This window comes from Pygoscelis adeliae, unplaced genomic scaffold, assembly GCF_000699105.1.
Source record: "Pygoscelis adeliae isolate BGI_AS28 unplaced genomic scaffold, ASM69910v1 Scaffold172, whole genome shotgun sequence".
NCBI classification, from domain to species: domain Eukaryota; kingdom Metazoa; phylum Chordata; class Aves; order Sphenisciformes; family Spheniscidae; genus Pygoscelis; species Pygoscelis adeliae.
In genome coordinates, this window is record NW_008824338.1 from 947,571 (window position 1) to 964,895 (window position 17,325).

A 17,325-nucleotide genomic window follows, 5' to 3' on the forward strand; every position below is an offset into this window, starting at 1 on the left:
CCCCCCCAAAGCAAGAGGCACATGTAGATCACCCCAAAAGATTAATAACTTACACCTGCTCCCACAGACATCAATTATCAGGAAAGGACTAGGTCAAAATTATGTCATTTGCACTGTGCTGAAAAAAATTAAAAATTGCTTCTAGAAATTAAATCTCAAACATTCCAACAGTCTGCTCACTGAAGCTATTAAAACTCAACTGCCATTACATCTCACAAATATTACACTATTGAATCATGACCCCAAGTTATTTTATCCTTTGATATGCTTCTGTCATTTCAAGTAAGCACAAAGATTCAGTCGTTTACAATTTTTGGCAAATAGCACTCAATACTTTTCATCCTCACATACTTTGACAAGTCTCTCTGATACAAGGATAACTACACGTAAGTGTAAGCGAACTGAACTCTCTTTAAAGAAAGTAATAAAAGGTAACTGAAACTTCCTAACAGTTCACAGCCTGTGAAAGTTGTTTTAAGTCATGTTCCTCCAGAACTATTCAAACAATGGTTTCTCCCTCTTTCTTCCTCTCCAGGCATTCACACATTACTCTGAAGAGTCTGAGGCTACATGGACGTTATCTCTAAGAGATACAATAGTTTTAAGGTTAAAATAAATTAATTGAATTAATTGCTCAAGCTCTATGTAGGCACATATTGTGTACACATAACTCATCATCTTTAGTGTAATACTTCCATACAATATTGTTTCATCATATATTTCAGAAGTTTCCTAGAGATGAAGAGCTTTGGACATTTTTACTTTAAAGCTACAGAATGCAGAAAATCCATCTACTTTGTTAATATGGAACATGTGGACTTAAGGAACTTTATACATTTTAGACTAAAAATTAAAGGACTTAAATAGAAGTGGAGGTTCTTGGTTCAATGGAGGTTATTTTTCTTCCTTATGAAACTTGCAGGGTTCCCAAAAACCAAAATAAAGCAAGTTTGAAGAGTGGCTGGTATCAAAGTTCATAACAGTACTCCCACTTAAAGTTTTTAATTCCTCAGAGCAAGTAGCCAAGATACAGAGTAATACAAGAGAATTATCTCTTACAGACCAGGGAGACATATTTTATCAACTATCCAAGATACCAATGCAGGGACACTGATGGTAGAATTGACTACAGTTTATTTCTGGGGAAAAAAAAAAAAAATTAAAGACCATGAAACACTTACAGTAAGAATTTCAAATTACAATGAACTGAGGAATAGGTTTCATCTAGTACAAGGCTTAGCTTCATTATGCTGACAGGTCATGGACTTTTCTGGGCAACGGTGGAGTACCTTAAATGTTCCATCTACACTGGCATTCAGACAAGCATATTTGGAGAAGTTATACTCAAGAAAAAGACTATAAACCAGGTCCTTCAAATTTGCATCTACAAAAGCAAAGTAATAAAAGTACAAAGATAGATGAGGAAAAAAACTGAAAGAAATCATCACAAAAGAAGTTGAAATATCTGTTTAAACAGTTCTGTAGAAAGACTTATTGACTTAGAGTTCAAACTGGCAAGTTGACACCAGTCAGAAGACCTATTAAGGCAAAATAAAGAGTTCTAAGGGCAAAAGAACAAACAGATTACACTCAGAGGCGATAAATTAATTTACAAAGTAACCCTCAAAAAAGAGAAATATCTGATATGTGCTTTATGTGGAAGCCAAACAGCAACCATGTCAGTCGTGCCCTAGGCAACGGGAAAGACATGCAAAAACAAGCCAGAAGAAATAATTCCATTGTCAAACAACACTAGGTGACTGCAAAAAAGAACTTAAATTAATTATTAATATACAAAACATACAAGTGGCAAAGAAACAAGAAGGGTACAATTGTACCCGTACTCCTACAGCAACATTTGATGACAAATTCTGAACTACGAAAGAACAGCATCGAATTATAGTCCTTTGCAAAGATGTGTCTATAACACAGTAAAAACATGCTGATTTGCCATGAGTGAATTATTTTCCCACAAAAAACTTCATATATAAGCTTGCTATCTCAACATGTTAAAGCTATTTTTTTCTAACTGAGCATCTCCTATCAGTTTCTATTCCGTGGCACTCAGCAACAAGTGACACATGTCAGAGAGAAGACACACACAGGAATTAGCTTTCAGAAACATTTTGTCACAGAAACCAATTTTTGTTTACTCTGAAATCTCTCTCAATGCATTCTGCATGTCACATAGAAATACACTTTTTTTTTCTAAAAAGTGCTTTGACTCAATATAGATTCCAAGAAAATGTCTTGTTATGCAGATGTCAATTTGATTTTAACTAGACTTTAAATTGTAATAAATCCTAAATTTTGTTCATATAATACAGGCTAAGTTTACACATGTAACTAATCCATTCAAAATAAACTAAAATAATTCCAGTTAGAACAAAGTGCACATCATACAAATTTTGTACTGATATAACTAAGTTTATAATTGCATTGCAATTTGTGCAGGTTTATCTTTTTTTTTTTTAAGAAGTACATAGATAAGAGTTCCTTATAAATATTTGCTCCCAAAATTCAACTCCTTTCTGAAGATTCCAAGGAAAAAAAAAAAGTAGAGTGACATGACACACAGTTCCTTTATGCAAAATCTACTTCTACCCCCGCCCTTTTCAGTTGACAATATTGAGGCTTAACCCTTGCTTACAGGGGATAGGGATAAGAAGCCCTAGAGCGCTCCTATTTTTCCTGTATAAACAGGAGTAAGTTTTACATTGGTATTTCACAATGCACTTGTGAAACCCCATGATCAAACCAAATCCCAGAACATCTTCACAATTGTTGCTCAGCTACAAAAACAAAAAAAAAAAATCAATCCAAGAACAGAAGAGCTAGCAGGACACCACAATCTACTTACTGTCCCTGTCTACTGGTTACTGTCACAGACATACTGCATTTTCACCTCAGCAAATTTTATGCCTCTTATTCCAGCCCTTGAAAGTCAACCAGACTAATTGTGCTGGGGTGGGGGAGGAAGATGCTTGTTAAAAAAGATTCATGTGAATCATCTGCAGATAAACCTGTATTTTCTCCCCAAATTTTATACTACTGTGTGTTAAAAGATGGTTTTGTCTTTTAATATTAAAGTGCAGAACTCTTACCCTAAAGCAGCTAAATCAGGCCATTAAAAAAAAATAATCAACTTCTTTCTTAATCTCTGGATAGACTAGCAGCCAGCTTTTTCTTCAGTGAAGAACTGTCAGCTTCTCAGAAACAATAACCTACGATGCCATGTGCAAGCAGTGGCAACCGCATGGAAATACCATTTTTGCTGCATATAATTCAATACTCCACGCATAAAACAAGTTAAGAAGTACTCAAAGAAAAATAACTTAGATGCGTGTCAGTCTCAACCACTCAAAGTGTCAAACACTTCAGTACCAAATATCACCTCTGAAAGAAAACTTTTGCAATTCACCATTATTTATCGGTAATAATCCAGAAAGTTGGAATAAGTAACACCAGCCACTTTAAAACCATGTGTTACCAGAGGCATAAGGAAGGCTCACACAGCACACAACACAGCTGATCATGACAGAGCCCTCCAAGATGCAGCAGGCTGAAGACAGAACTTCCAAAGAGTTCCTGGGCTTCTTCATTACTCTCTCCAAGTAATGATATCAAGAAACTCTAACAGAAATCTTAAAAAAGGATATGGAATGTATTCAGACAACTTCTGAGTCTCTAGTACCACAAAAAAAAGAGGCTTGAAGTAGTTTTATGTGTAAACTGGACCTTGAGTTGGCAGGAAATTTATTTTCCGTATTCTCCCGCTTATCACATCTATTATGTGCACTCTTCAGAGAGTCCCATTACTTCGTCTTCCAGACTTACCAGGTGTATAGAGAAGGAAGGAACTCAGGTACATGTATAAAATAACAGAAGTAAGAATGCTGTGTAGAAATCAGATACAGCCATAGACCTGGTGAAATGCATAAACTTTGATTTGGGAAGTATATTTCCTCAGACAGTATGAGTGATAGCTATTGTTTGTCTCGAAGGAAAACAAAAAGAAAAAAGATAAGGTTCAGACTATTTTTTTCCTGCAAAGAAAACAAAATCTAAAATACAACTTTCCCCCCGCCCCAGAATGACAGAGGACAAGCAATGTCCATCATTAAGCTGATGTGCTGGTTTTGGCTGGGATAGGGTTAATTTTCTGCATAGTAGCTAGTATGGGGCTGTGTTTTGGATTTGTGCTGGAAACAGTGTTGATAACACAGGGATGTTTTCCTTACTGCTGAGCAGGGCTTGCACAGAGTGAAGGCCTTCTCTGTGAGTAGGCTGGGGGTGCACAAGAAGGTGGGAGGGGACACAGCTGGGACAGCTGACCCCAACTGACCAAAGGGATATCCCACACCATATGACGTCGTGCTCAGCATAAAGCTGAGGGGAAGAAGGAGAAAGGGAGGACGTTCAGAGTGATGGCGTTTGCCTTCCCAAGTAATCATTACACGTGATGGAGCCCTGCTTTCCTGGAGATGGCTGAACAGCTGCCTGCCGATGGGAAGCAGTGAATGAATTCCTTGTTTTGCTTTGCTTGTGCGTACGGCTTTTGCTTTATTTATTAAACTGTGTTTATCTCAACCCACGAGTTCTCACTTTTACTCTTCTGATTCTCTCCCCCATCCCATGGGGGGGGGAGTGAGCAAGCAGCTGTGTGGGGCTGAGCTGCCAGCTGGGGTTAAACTACAACAGCTGAGAACATAGTTTTTCCTCAGATGATCTTTGGGAATAACTCCTCTCTTTCACTTTTCTCATGGTTCCAAGATAAATTAGCACTTGTAAAGAAAAACTATGATGATGTCTGTTCAAATACAGCAGAAAAATGCCCGAACGGACAAGCTATTCACTGGGATGATAGGGCTTTAAAAAATATCTTTAATTCTGAGTGCAATACAAACTTATATTGTTCCCGATTCTTTTTCCCCCCAAGGACTCTCATGTTGACATCTTTTGTAAGAAAGAAAGAAAAAATAATCAAGAATGGAGAGCAAAACTGTTTTAGTTGGATTAAATAGTCACTGGCTGCACTGAAGAACTACAGTCAAAGAAACTGAGGCAGTTTAAGTGATCACATTTGATACTTCAAATGCTAAATAATTATTTTGAAAGGCCAATCTTAATTAAACAGATCAAGAACATGAAGTGAGTGGACCTTGCAGCAACTTGTGTCCGCTCAAGAGCACACCACTTAGCTACACTGCAACTTCTGGAAAACAGTAAAAACTGTGTTAAGGGAAGGCTATTCCTGAAGCAACTTAACTCTGCCCTCTTTGAGCTGAACTATGCTGATAATACACATACTTAAATATGATTTTTGATATTTTTGAACACAGATGCTGCAGAACACTTAACAGCCTGAGAGGCACTGAAGGATAGTGATAACATTTGAGTTTGGTCATGAAAACATATCAAGGATTAGATATGAGTACCTTTCACTCAAGACAGTAATCCTGCTTCATGTAACCAAACATTTACTAAAGATTATCATTTGCTCAATCTTGCCTTGAAAATTCTTTTCCCTCACTCCCTCAGTTAAAAACAAAGCCACTGCCACACATGTCATCACGCAGTTCTCAACTGCCAAGACAAGATCCTTAAACAATATCAGGATTCTTATTACAAAAACCAATCTGTGGTAACCAGGACAGAAAACAGGTATCTCAACCAAATTGGCTTTGGTCATATCACAGTTACAGGACTTCACCTATCCACTGAAATTAATCGCTCTACCTATCTCAGCTTTGTATTACAGAATTCAAGCGTTTAGGAATACAGCTGAACTCAATTTTCAGCAAGTTAGGATATCCAACTGTCACATGATAAATACTAAATTTCTAAAAATGTTTAGTGAAGCATGGAGAGCCTGGTCCAGACCAACCTCTATAGAGCTTTTGCTGCTTAGTCTAAATCTCAGACATGATACACTTAAAAACTAATTCCAGATGAACTTTTGTTAAACACCAACCTTAACCAAAAACTGTAACCTCTTTTCCAATACAATTATTTTTAAGTGTTCTATGAAAGCTCACTAGCATCTTAGCAAAATGAAATATCAATTTTTTTAAGTTTGAAAAAATTCTTTCTATATACAGTCCAGTCAACTTTGTTTGAGAAATTAATCTAATTTAACTTGTACCAAACATGTCACTTTGCAAAATAAAGAACAAAACCAGCTTCAACAGCTGGAGGGGGGGGGGGGGGGGGGTGTTTTTTTTTTTATAAGATGTTCTATGAAACAAGGTTTAATTCTTTCAATAGCCAAAACTCAAAATCCATGTTATAAAAAAAAATTAAGTATGTTGAAGTGTTTTAAAGCACCAGAGCTGAAGAAATGTAGCCACAAATATGTCTAGAACTAAATTAAGCTCACAAAGCAAAAGGGAATATAAGCAGGATAGAAACTAATTACAACGTGGATAGCAGCTTAGAGAGCAGTTTCTGGTCTACTGAAATTGCATTTCTTCCTAAGCACACAGACTACTGTCAGTGGATATTCTGTTTTCAGGAAAAAAGAAAAACAAGGTGGACAGAAAAAAGAATGGAAATTAAAGTAAAAAAATCTGTCAGAACTGAGACATAGGAAGACAGCAAGCACCTGAACCTATACTAAGATTACTTTTTAAAATAAAGGAAAATAGAGGGAAATAAAGAGATAGGTGTCAGACTAAACAACTGGCCTAGATCATGGAATTCAATGAGCAGTAACAAGAGAGCTGCTATTTTAGAAGCTGTTTAATAGGGACTGCTACGGATATTATGCCGGAACTCAACTGTACTCCCAGACAGTATAACGTCTCAAAGTGCAGTCTTCCAATTGTACAAGTGTGGAACAAGCCTAAAGAAGTTCTTCATTATTTAGAGATTCATTGTCTTACTTCAAGAAAGCTAGAGAAAAACAGGCACTTGAACAACAGTGATAAACTGCTTTTTCCTGCAAGTGAAAAAAAGTGAGAAGTGACCATCTTGCTAAAAGGACCGCATACAAAACTATTAATTGAGAACCTAACAAGACGTAAAAAAGAAAAAATGGAGTTCCCCTTCATGCTCTATCTTAAAAATATGAAAAAAAATTTATACTGAATTATGTTGTTTTTCCATTTGCACTTTTTCAGCAATAGCACCTTTTCAGTAAACTCCAAATTATTTCAAAGGTATCTTTTTAAAGTGAAAACTGTAGAGCACAGCTAAGTATTGCTGGCATGAGGATTAATATTTCACCAAAGTGTCTAAGTCAGAATCATCATTTCACCTCAATGATACACCACACCACAACAGGTAGTAGGTGCTAACCCTCCAACATAACAGAGCTTCAATTCACCGAGACTAGGTATGGGAAGAAGGGTTACTAAGGTAGCACATTAGATAGCTCCTTGCAAAATGTCAAGATGGTAGCGTCAACCAGGGATTGGGGCTGATTGCATATAGGCACTGCAATTGTTACATTATTAGTCAACTTCATGGATTTACAGCTATGCCATTGGTTTTATTTTATTTCTTTAATAATAACTGTATGTTAATACCATTCATGCTATTATCAGTTTTTAATTGACAGAGTATGTGTGTAATGTGCATTATATAGTCTAAATTAAATTATTAACACAGCTAACATGTTTAGAGTAATTCCTGAATTATACTCCTACAATGGTGAAATATAGCTATAATTATGTACATCAGTTGAGGTTTAAAGGGACCTCTGGAGGTCATCTAGTCTAACACCACTGCTCACAACAGGTTGGTCAAGGCCTTGGCTACTCAGATTTTGCGTATTTCAAAGGGTGGTGACTCCACAACCTACCTAGGCAATCTGTTCTGCTGCTTGATCACCCTCAATTAATATACCCTCACATTCATGTTTCAGTGGAATTCCCTGTATTTCAGTTTGCACTCATTTCTTCTCATTCTATCATTGGGCGCCCCTGAGAAGAGCCTGGCTCCATCTTCTTTACTCAACCACCAGCCAGGTATTTGTACACAGTGCTAAAACCTCCCTGAGCCTCCTCCTCTCCAGGATGAACAGTTCCACCTCTGTCAGTCCCTCCTCATACATCAGAAGCTTAAAGCATGTTGCAGTCCTTTGCTGGACTCTCACCAGCACGTCCAAGTCTCCCTTGTACTGGGCAGCCAAGAACTGGACCCAGCACACCAGGTACTGAGCAGAGGGGAAGGACCATCTCCCTCAACCTGCTGCCAGCATTCTTCCTACTGCAGGCCAGGAAGCTGTTGGCCTTCTTTGCTGCCAGGGCCCATTTCTGGCCCATGGTCACCGTTGTCCATTAGGACACCACCACCACCCCAGTTCTTTCTCTGCAAAGCTGCTTTCCAGCCAATCTGAGCAGCCTGTACTGGTACATGGGGTTGTTCCTCCCCAAGTGCAGGACTTCGTATTTCTCTTTGTGGATCTTCACGAGATTCCTGTCTGCCCATTTCTCCAACCTGTCCAGGTCCCTCTGATATATCAGCCACTCTTCCCAGTTTTATCATCATCTACAAACTTGCTGAGGATGCACTTTGTAACATCATCCAGGCCATTAATTGCCATGGTATCAATGCCTTTAGTATAGCATTAGTGACCAGCCTCCATCTGGACTTCGGGCCACTGATGGCAACCTTTTGAACCCAGCAGTTGAGCCAGTTTCCAGTCCATCTCTCTGTCCACTTACCTAGCCCATACAACATCTGTTTGTCTAGAACAATCATAGGAAAGTGTCAAAAGCCTTGCTAAAGCTGAGATGATATCCACAGCTTGTCCCTCATCCACAGAGCCAGTCACCACATTGTAGAAGATATGGTCCCCCCTTTGTAAATCCATGCTGACTGCTGCCAAGCACCTTCTTTTCCTAGAAGTTTGGAAAGGATTATTTGCACCATAATCTTTCCCAAGGATTGAGGTGAGACTGATCAGTCTGAAATTTCCCACAACTTCCTTCTGGAAAATAGGAATGACATTTGCTTCCCCTTCCCCTTCCCCCCTCAAATCCCAAGAACCTCCCCTGACTGCTGGGACCTTTCAAAGATGATGAAGAATGGCCTTGCACTAACATCAGCGAGCTCACTCAGCACTCGTGGGTGCATCCCATAAGGTCCCATGGGACTTTTATCTCTAGTTTAAATGTTCCCTAACCTGACCCTCCCTTTTTCCATTAATTTCCAAATTGCATCTTCAGGCTTTTGCTATTAGCTATTTACTGATAAGAAGATGATCAAGCTGGAAAAGTAAAGTTTTTCTGACTAAAACAGCTTATGGACTAGGAATAGTTCATCAGTACTTTTTTTTTTTTTTAAAGAAACAAAGCATTACGATCCACGTCAAGATTATCTATTAAGATTCTAGTGAATCTAAGGTATATAATATCTGAACTCATATCAAGTCCTCTTACATTATGATTACACGACTGTTACAAATTAATTGTATAGTATTGTATCTACTAATTGGTCACAAAAGTTTCAGTATTTAGTTACTGCTGAGAATCCTATCAGCTAATACTAACTACAGCATTGATCTGCATGCTGACACTGAAGCTACTGTATCATGGCTTTATCTTCTTTTATGCCCTTTCCCAGCTATTGTCTTAAATAAAGACACATGCCATAAGAATGAACAATGACAAAATCTAACAGAATAAATTGCTGGGTCATATTTTGTCTTCTTTCACACTCCTTTTAAGTTACGTGAATATAAATTGATGCAGTTCTACAAGAAAAAAAGGAATGTGATTGTAACTCAAACAGAAAAGATCCCAAGAAATAGTGTATTAGCTCAGATTTTATTACTGATTTATCACGAAGGTTTAAGATGGCAATTAGAAAAAGATAGGGTTCTACCAAAAGCTGTCTGTAAAATAACAGTAATGAAAACAAGGTATTTTTCAGTTTTACTTCCTTATTAGCAAGTATATATATTTAAAGAAGTGTCTCTAATGTAAATAAAATATAATGAAGTTGGTCTACAGTGCATAGTAAAAACTGGAAGAAGCATCAGGAATGTCTCAACCATGGAAATTCCTCCAAACTAAAACCCAATTTGCTAGAAAGTCAAGCAAGGTAACCTGGGCTTTGCATTTTGTGCTTAGACTGCAGAGTTTTTGTTTACTTGCTTTTTAAATCTTCTATAAATTTCTGTTACTTTGTAAAGCAGAAATTAAACCAACATTTACCCAAACACTAAATATTAAAGGAAGACTAAAGAAAAGGTCAGTATCAGAAATTGATCTACTAGGATCCACTGCAGAGAGCACAAACTGGAATTTCAGTTATCAGTTGAAGCAACTTTCTGGGACTTTTAATATTTTGGTACAGTAGTAGAGCATAAATAGCTCTACATGTATTTAAGAACATGAGTTCATTTATAAAATTGCAGTCAGCACTGCTCATGTCCTATAAATGATTCAAATGAACATATAAAACAGATTGTTTCTATTCTACTCTGTCCTCCTCCTTAATTAATTTTTGCTTCTGTTCTTACAGCAAAGTCTTATTTATTACAAATAATCAGAAGACCACAATCAAACAGTGTAGGGACTGAGTGACGGACACTGGAAAGAAGCACGAGAAGACAAAAGGCTTCAAGCAGAAGCCTGCACTACCGCATGACTTGTAATGTGTGTACTACGTCAAAAATTGAACAATTTACATTAGACAAAAATGGGAGTATTTTCAAGGAATCAGCTGGGTCTAGGAAGGGCCGTAACATCACCACTCTTTCATCCTTAGATCAATTTGAAAGGCATATCTAGATGCCTGGTTTTAGCAAAGGCGCAAATTTTAATGGCCCTTCATAACTCAGATATTCAGTCAAGGCACCACAGCTTATCAGTTAGTTACAACATCATGCAAAATGTAACAACTATGTTCACAAGTGTAGTCTAGAACAACTATTTTTCCCCCATTCCAAACAAATGGATACTCTAGTGCAAAGCATAAGACGGAAATGTAAAGGAGGAGTTGACTTTAGTGAAGAAACCTATCACCACTGAGAACAAATATTAATTCTCCACATAACTACCAGTGCATTGTGGTGCTAATACTCACTTAAAAGTCTACTTGCTGTGGGTGTCGCATTAGGTACCATTGTGCAGAACACGCTGAATCATATCATGCTGCTTGGTCACATCTTTAGCTTACTGAACCCATAAATGAAAATTTTGATGTTCTAAACTAGCAGCTTATATGGCCATAGAAACTTCTCATCACCTCACAGCCATCTCGTGTGACTAGAACAAACAGCAATGAGACAAATTTCAAAGAGAAATGACTATGACTGGAAGCAACAACTAGAAGTGAAGCATCAGAAAGCCAGACTTCACCAGGTGTTTAATTCACTGGATTCCTCTTTTTCCCAGAGGTTTACAAATAATTGAACCCAAGAACAGCTTAGAGCTCCTGTCCTGCGAAAGCAACTGCTGAAGAGCAGAGGGTTTTTTAGGACTGGGATGCAGCTGTTAAAGGGAACCAAGCCTCATTATTAGAATCTGCCTTTGGTGCTACTAGCTGGAAGAACTTTCGAAAATATCACCTACACAACCTTTGAGATACAAAGCTAAAGTCTTCAGGCACTATGAACGTGGTTTTCAAGTGTCTGCAAAGTTTACTGGAATTACAAAATAGAACTAAGCAAATTTTAATGTGTCTTACAACAGACTGGCTGGAATTATGGTTTCCAAATATAAGCTGTCCTACAAGGAACACTGTCTTCTTTCCAAGGGGGCACCATATCCCAGTATTAAATAAATGAGCTTATTTCTGGAGTATCCATCAATCCAGCATGAAATAGGGAGTTTCTAGTTAAAACAATTCCCAACTCTTCAAAAGCGTGCCTGAAGAAGTCAGACAGTGTATAATAGTTGGTGCTGCATCTTCTACCGGCAAAAATGATTACAATTGAACTTTCTAATAGAGAACAGCCTCTACACCTTTGTACTGAATTGACTGGCATCTTTTGGTAGATGGTACTAGCCTGAAATAATCTGCTGATAAGATCTACTTACTACCTTACTCAAAAATTCTCATAATAAATCAAACCAAAGGTTATTTCACTGAAATAAGATTCGGAATGCAACTTCTTTCCTCCTTTCATGTAATTACATGTTTCATAATTTAATCTTGATCTAAAATATCAAACAACTATTATTTGACTTAGAACTTGGACACTATGGTCAGACTGAAAGAGCGTGTGTATATATATTCAAAGGATATTAAAGCCAAGAAGCTATTTTCCATTTAGCTCACAATCCCTATTTCTGTTAGTGATCCGAAGTCAGATTTAACAGACAAATACACACTATATCTAACCCATCAATTTACAGTTGTAAACAAGCAATCCATGCAGCCATGAAAATTTGAAACTAGGACATAACTTTAAATACACATATGTATTTTATACCTGTAACAGAATTCTTCTTTGAAGCAAACTTTTTAAACTTTAGTTCTCCAGCTGAGATAAAGTTGTCACAACTTCATAAATTTTTTTTTTTTTTTTTTTTTTTTCAAGTTGTTAGTACATGTGACACTACCTTCAGGAAAACCTTAATCTTTCACAAAAACATCAAGTTTGAGCTGTCAAACAATCATCATTGAAAGGATTTGTATATTGCATTTTATCTTATCTGCTAGTGTACCTCAGAGTGCATTTTAAAGGATAATCTGATAAGGTCTTAAAGATGGAGTTTTAAAATGAAATGCTAACTGGCCCGTGATGATAGCAATGTGAATATAACATTGTAATGAGCTCACTAGATATACAAAAAATATATTTGTTAAACTCTCAGAAAGCAAATTTTCTTTTTCTCTATAGAAAAAGAGCTCTTTATATAGAGACTTGATGGCTTACCTCTAGGTCACAGCTGTATTCCGTGCCATCCAGAAGCATCACTTTAGACTGCACAGTTTTATATTTCTTGGGAGACTTCTGAGGAATGTTTTCTGTTTTAATTTCAGCTGTCTGCACTTCTTTTGTCTCCCTTTTTTCTTTTTCTTCTTGTTTTCCTTCCTTTTCCTCTGCAACTTTCTCTACTTCCGTTTCTTTACCATCTTCTTTGGCAGGCTATGTAAAATACAGTTAAACAATGATTGAAACTCAGGAAGGTGAATATTTTTAACTTATTCGTTTATTTTATAAGCTACTAATAAATAAGACATTAAGCTTTCATTAGAATTATCCACATACTGGAAGCACAATAACCAGTATAAGCATTAAGGTTTTCCTTTGGGGACCAGATATTCATGTTCTCAAACCACAGAAGGTGCCTTTTTTTCCATTCCTTGAAATGAGACAATTTTTTTAATGTTTTATTGGCTTTTTTCCTAACAGAAACAAAGAAGCTCCAGGAATAATACAAAACTAAAAACCAGTGTTTATGAAAGTCAAGTTATACAGAATCACAGAGTGGTTGAGGTTGGAAGGGACCTCTTGAGACCATCTAGTGCAATGCCCCTACCTAGGACCCCTCTAGGGCCACCTAGAGCAGTTTGCCCAGGACCATATCCAGTTGGGTTCTGAGTATCTTCACTGATGGAGACTCCACAATGTCTCTGGGCAACCTGTTCCAGTGTTTCATAGAATCACAGAATGGTTTGGGTTGGAAGGGACCTTAAAAGATCATCTAGTTCCAACCCCCCTGCCATGGGCAGGGACACCTTCCTCTAGACCAGGTTGCTCAAAGTCCCATCCAACCTGGCCTTGAATACTTCCAGTGATGGGGCATCCACAGCTTCTCTGGGCAACCCGTTCCAGTGCCTCACCGCCCCCATGGTGAAGAGTTTCTTCCTTATATCTAATCTAAATCTACCCTCTTTCAGTTTAAAGCCATAACCCCTTGTCCTATCACTACATGCCCTTGTAAAAAGTCCCTCTCCAGCTTTCTTGTAGGCCCCCTTCAGGTACTGGAAGGCTTCTATAAGGTCTCCCCGGAGCCTTCTCTTCTCTAGGCTGAACCACCCCATCTCTCTCAGCCTTTCTTCATAGAAGAGGTGCTCCAGCCCTCTGATCATCTTTGTGGCCCTCCTCTGGACTCAGCTCCAACAGGTCCATGTCCTTCTTATGTTGTGGGCCCCAGAGCTGGACGCAGTACTCCAGGTGAGGTATCATGAGAGTGCAATACAGAGAGAGAATCACCTCCCTCAACCTGCTGGTCACGCTTCTTTTGATGCGGCCCAGAATACGGTAGGCTTTCTGGGCTGCAAGTGCACATTGCTGGGTCATGTTGAGCCTCTCATCAACCAACACCTCCAAGTCCTTCTCCTCCCAGCCTGTATTTGTGCTTTTGATTGCCCCGACCCACGTGCAGGACCTTGCACTTGGCCTTGTTGAACTTCATGAGGTTCGCACGGGCCTATCTCTCAAGCCTGTCAAGGTCCCTCTGGATGGTATCCCTTCCCTCCAGCATGTTGACCGTACCACACAGCTTGGTGTTGTCAGCAAACTTGCTGAGGGTGCACTCGATCCCACTGTCCATGTCGCCAACAAAGGTATTAAGCGTCTTTTGATGTTTGACCCACTATCACAGTAAAAAAGATTTTTTTCTGATTTGAGATGGAATTTCATGTTTTTAATTTGTGCCCATTGCCTTTTGTCATTTAACTGCATACCACTGAGAAAGTCTGGCTCCTTTTCATACCCTCCCTTCAGGTATTTATACACATTGATAAGATTCCCCTTGACCCTTCTCTTCTCCAGGCTGAACAGTACCAGCTCTCTCAGCCCCTCCTCATATGAAAGATTCTCTGCACCCTTGATCATCTTCGCCACCCTAGAATGTGAGGTTTGAGTGTTAGGAACTGACATGCAACTTTTCAAAAAGCAAGACTCTGGAGTACTGCAGAAGGTGGCGTTTGTCTTGGAACTCAGCACCAACCTCCCAGAATGAATCAATAAGGACAGTGACCACAAGCATGGTTTCTAGGTAAAGGATAACAAAAACTGAGATAAGGACTCAAAGATAACCACAACAAATAACAAATGGATTAAGTCACTAAGGAGGTATTCTTGTGATCCAATGGCTTCAGAGACAAAGTTGACTTAAGAAGCTTCTCCTCTTATCCCTGGTCATTTCTACCACAATGATACAGTTCAATGTTCCTTTGAACTATGCCAAAGTGTGAGCTTACGCTAAAATTAGACATCTAGAACAACTGGAGTAAAAAAATGGTCTGCCACAGAGCAAGAACCTTTAAAACCAGCTATGCTACCAGCTATGCTACTTATAACTGTATCAACCCAGCTGCACAAAAGGCCAGATAGTAGCTGTCACTTTTTCCCCGATACGATCCTAACAAAGCCTTACATGAATTACATAAATCATGAATCAGGTCTCATTAAAATTACTCCAAAGCATCCATTAGCGTTCCTACACGTACCTGTGTTTCAGCACTACTAACAGAATGTTTTTCTTCTTTGTCGTCTGCTTTAGCATTATGCTGATTTTCAGCCGCTGCATCTTCTAAGCTCTTTTTTGGCTGAGCCACTCCCTCTGCTGTCTGGCATTCACTTTCTTCAACTACTTTTTCTTCCCCTGTGGTCCTTTTCTTGGTCTCATCTTTCGGCTCTGCCAAGGTGTATGATTTTTGTTTCTTAAGCCAGGGGGGAAGGAAACGAGAAATACCCTTGCTTTCAGGTGAAGCTTTTTCCTTCTTCTGGCTACTTGGACTACTTTGGCTAGTTGGTATTGGGACAGAGGAAGAATCTTGAGCTTCCTCAGAGGTTGTTTCCCTGGACTTTTGATTTTCTGGAGTCTCTGATGCTTCTTCAGGCTTGTCCTTGGCTTTGTCTGGTCCCAGCTGCTCAGAATCTTTCTTTACTTCAGTCTCTGAGCCAGCTTCAGTTGTCATTGTCAAAACTTACACTAAAAAAAGCAAAAATAAAAATAGTTTTGTTATGTAGCATTACTAGTTTTACTGACTCTTACATTATTTGCAGTAATAATCTACAAGAGTTTCTAAATTAAACTTATCAGGGTTAAAGAAATACTTCTTTCCAAATTCTCAGCTCACAAGTAAAACCAGTAAGCTAAGTGCTTACCAGTAACTTAGTGCTCTGCAGACAAAGATTTTCAAAAATACTGCTCTAGAGAGATAGATCTACCAATAGTTTCCTTCTCCTTGATAAAAATCTAAGTGTGCTTACTGAAATGCATTTGTTTTATTATAAACTACTCCTAAGGTTATCGGCCAAGATTATTTCATGAGTAACTTCAGTTCTCTTTCTACTGGGCTCCTTGGCTGACCCAGAAGCTCAAATTTCAGAAGAGCATCCACCTTCTCTAGTTAAACTGGTAGATACAACCCCCCTGCTATTCAGTGACACTTACCAAGTTTTATACAGAAAGCCTTTTTAAATCAAGAAAGAGTGCATGCTTTTAGTTGTTCCTTTTTACATTAAGAAAAGCCATTCTTGCCTTAAAAGAGACTCAGTTAAAATATCTATACTCCTAGACTTTATATAATTCTTCCATGCTCCTTACCATCCATACCTTTTCAGCAAAGAAGCAACCAGTAGGCTTACAGCTGACAGTATCAGCAGCAGACTGATTTTAGATGGCAAGTCACAGATTTTAGTTTATAGTCAAATCTGTTGCATTTAAAGTTAAGGATGTATTTTCACAATTTCCTTATCTCTGTCTGTGAACCAGTGGTGGGGATGGAGGAAAATGAAAGAGCGAGCTTACCAAAGAAAAGGGAAAAAGGGATGGTGAGCATGATACCAAGTACAAAAAAAAAAAAAAAAATTAGAAATTGTAAGTCAGTGATACTGATGAAACCACTAATAATGCTAGGAAGCGTACTTTTTTTTTTTTTTAAAGATTGGGTTCTTAATCATGGGTTCATACCGATCAACATAAAATCATACATAACTCTTATACTCTCTCACCACTTTTGCCTGCTCTTCCTTCAGTGAAATTAAAGACAAATCATAATACTATAACAACAGGATACGCGATAATAATCTTTAATCTTAAAATTATTTGCTATTTCTTGAAAAAATATTAAGTAGAATAAACAAGTTTTGTTAGCTGTGTGGCACTGGATTTTGCTGCGTTATTTTGAAAACATAATATAATTAATTTATCCAATTTATTGAAGTGGGCCAACAAAAATAAGCACACCAGGGTCCAAAGTAAGTTTAAAATGGTTAGATAACATTAGAAGTCACTGATATTTATTTACAACCTTCTTCAAACAATGAGTTTTAAACTGATGGTCCGTTTGTCTGGCCTGAAGGTTAACAGGTTACTTACAATCACATTTATAACTTTAAAACATTGGGCCCCCTCCCAATTGATTGCCATCAATGCCTGCCTTTAGAGTCAGGAGGCTATTAGTTCA

The 17,325-nt window shown here is 38.1% G+C and overlaps 1 protein-coding gene across 4 annotated transcripts in view; it reads right to left on the bottom strand.

The window, feature by feature from the left end:
- The window catches only part of EPB41L2 (erythrocyte membrane protein band 4.1-like 2), a 131,536-nt gene that overhangs the window by 68,068 nt on the left and 46,143 nt on the right, over positions 1-17,325 (bottom strand). For all 4 annotated transcript variants that reach the window (XM_009319044.1, XM_009319043.1, XM_009319041.1 and 1 more), the window contains exons 2-3: positions 15,361-15,845; positions 12,836-13,048 (exon numbers count right to left, since the gene is read on the bottom strand). In XM_009319044.1, coding sequence (XP_009317319.1) covers positions 12,836-13,048; positions 15,361-15,831 — 684 coding nt within the window. In that variant the 5' untranslated portion in view covers positions 15,832-15,845. The remainder of the gene's footprint in view (positions 1-12,835; positions 13,049-15,360; positions 15,846-17,325) is intronic.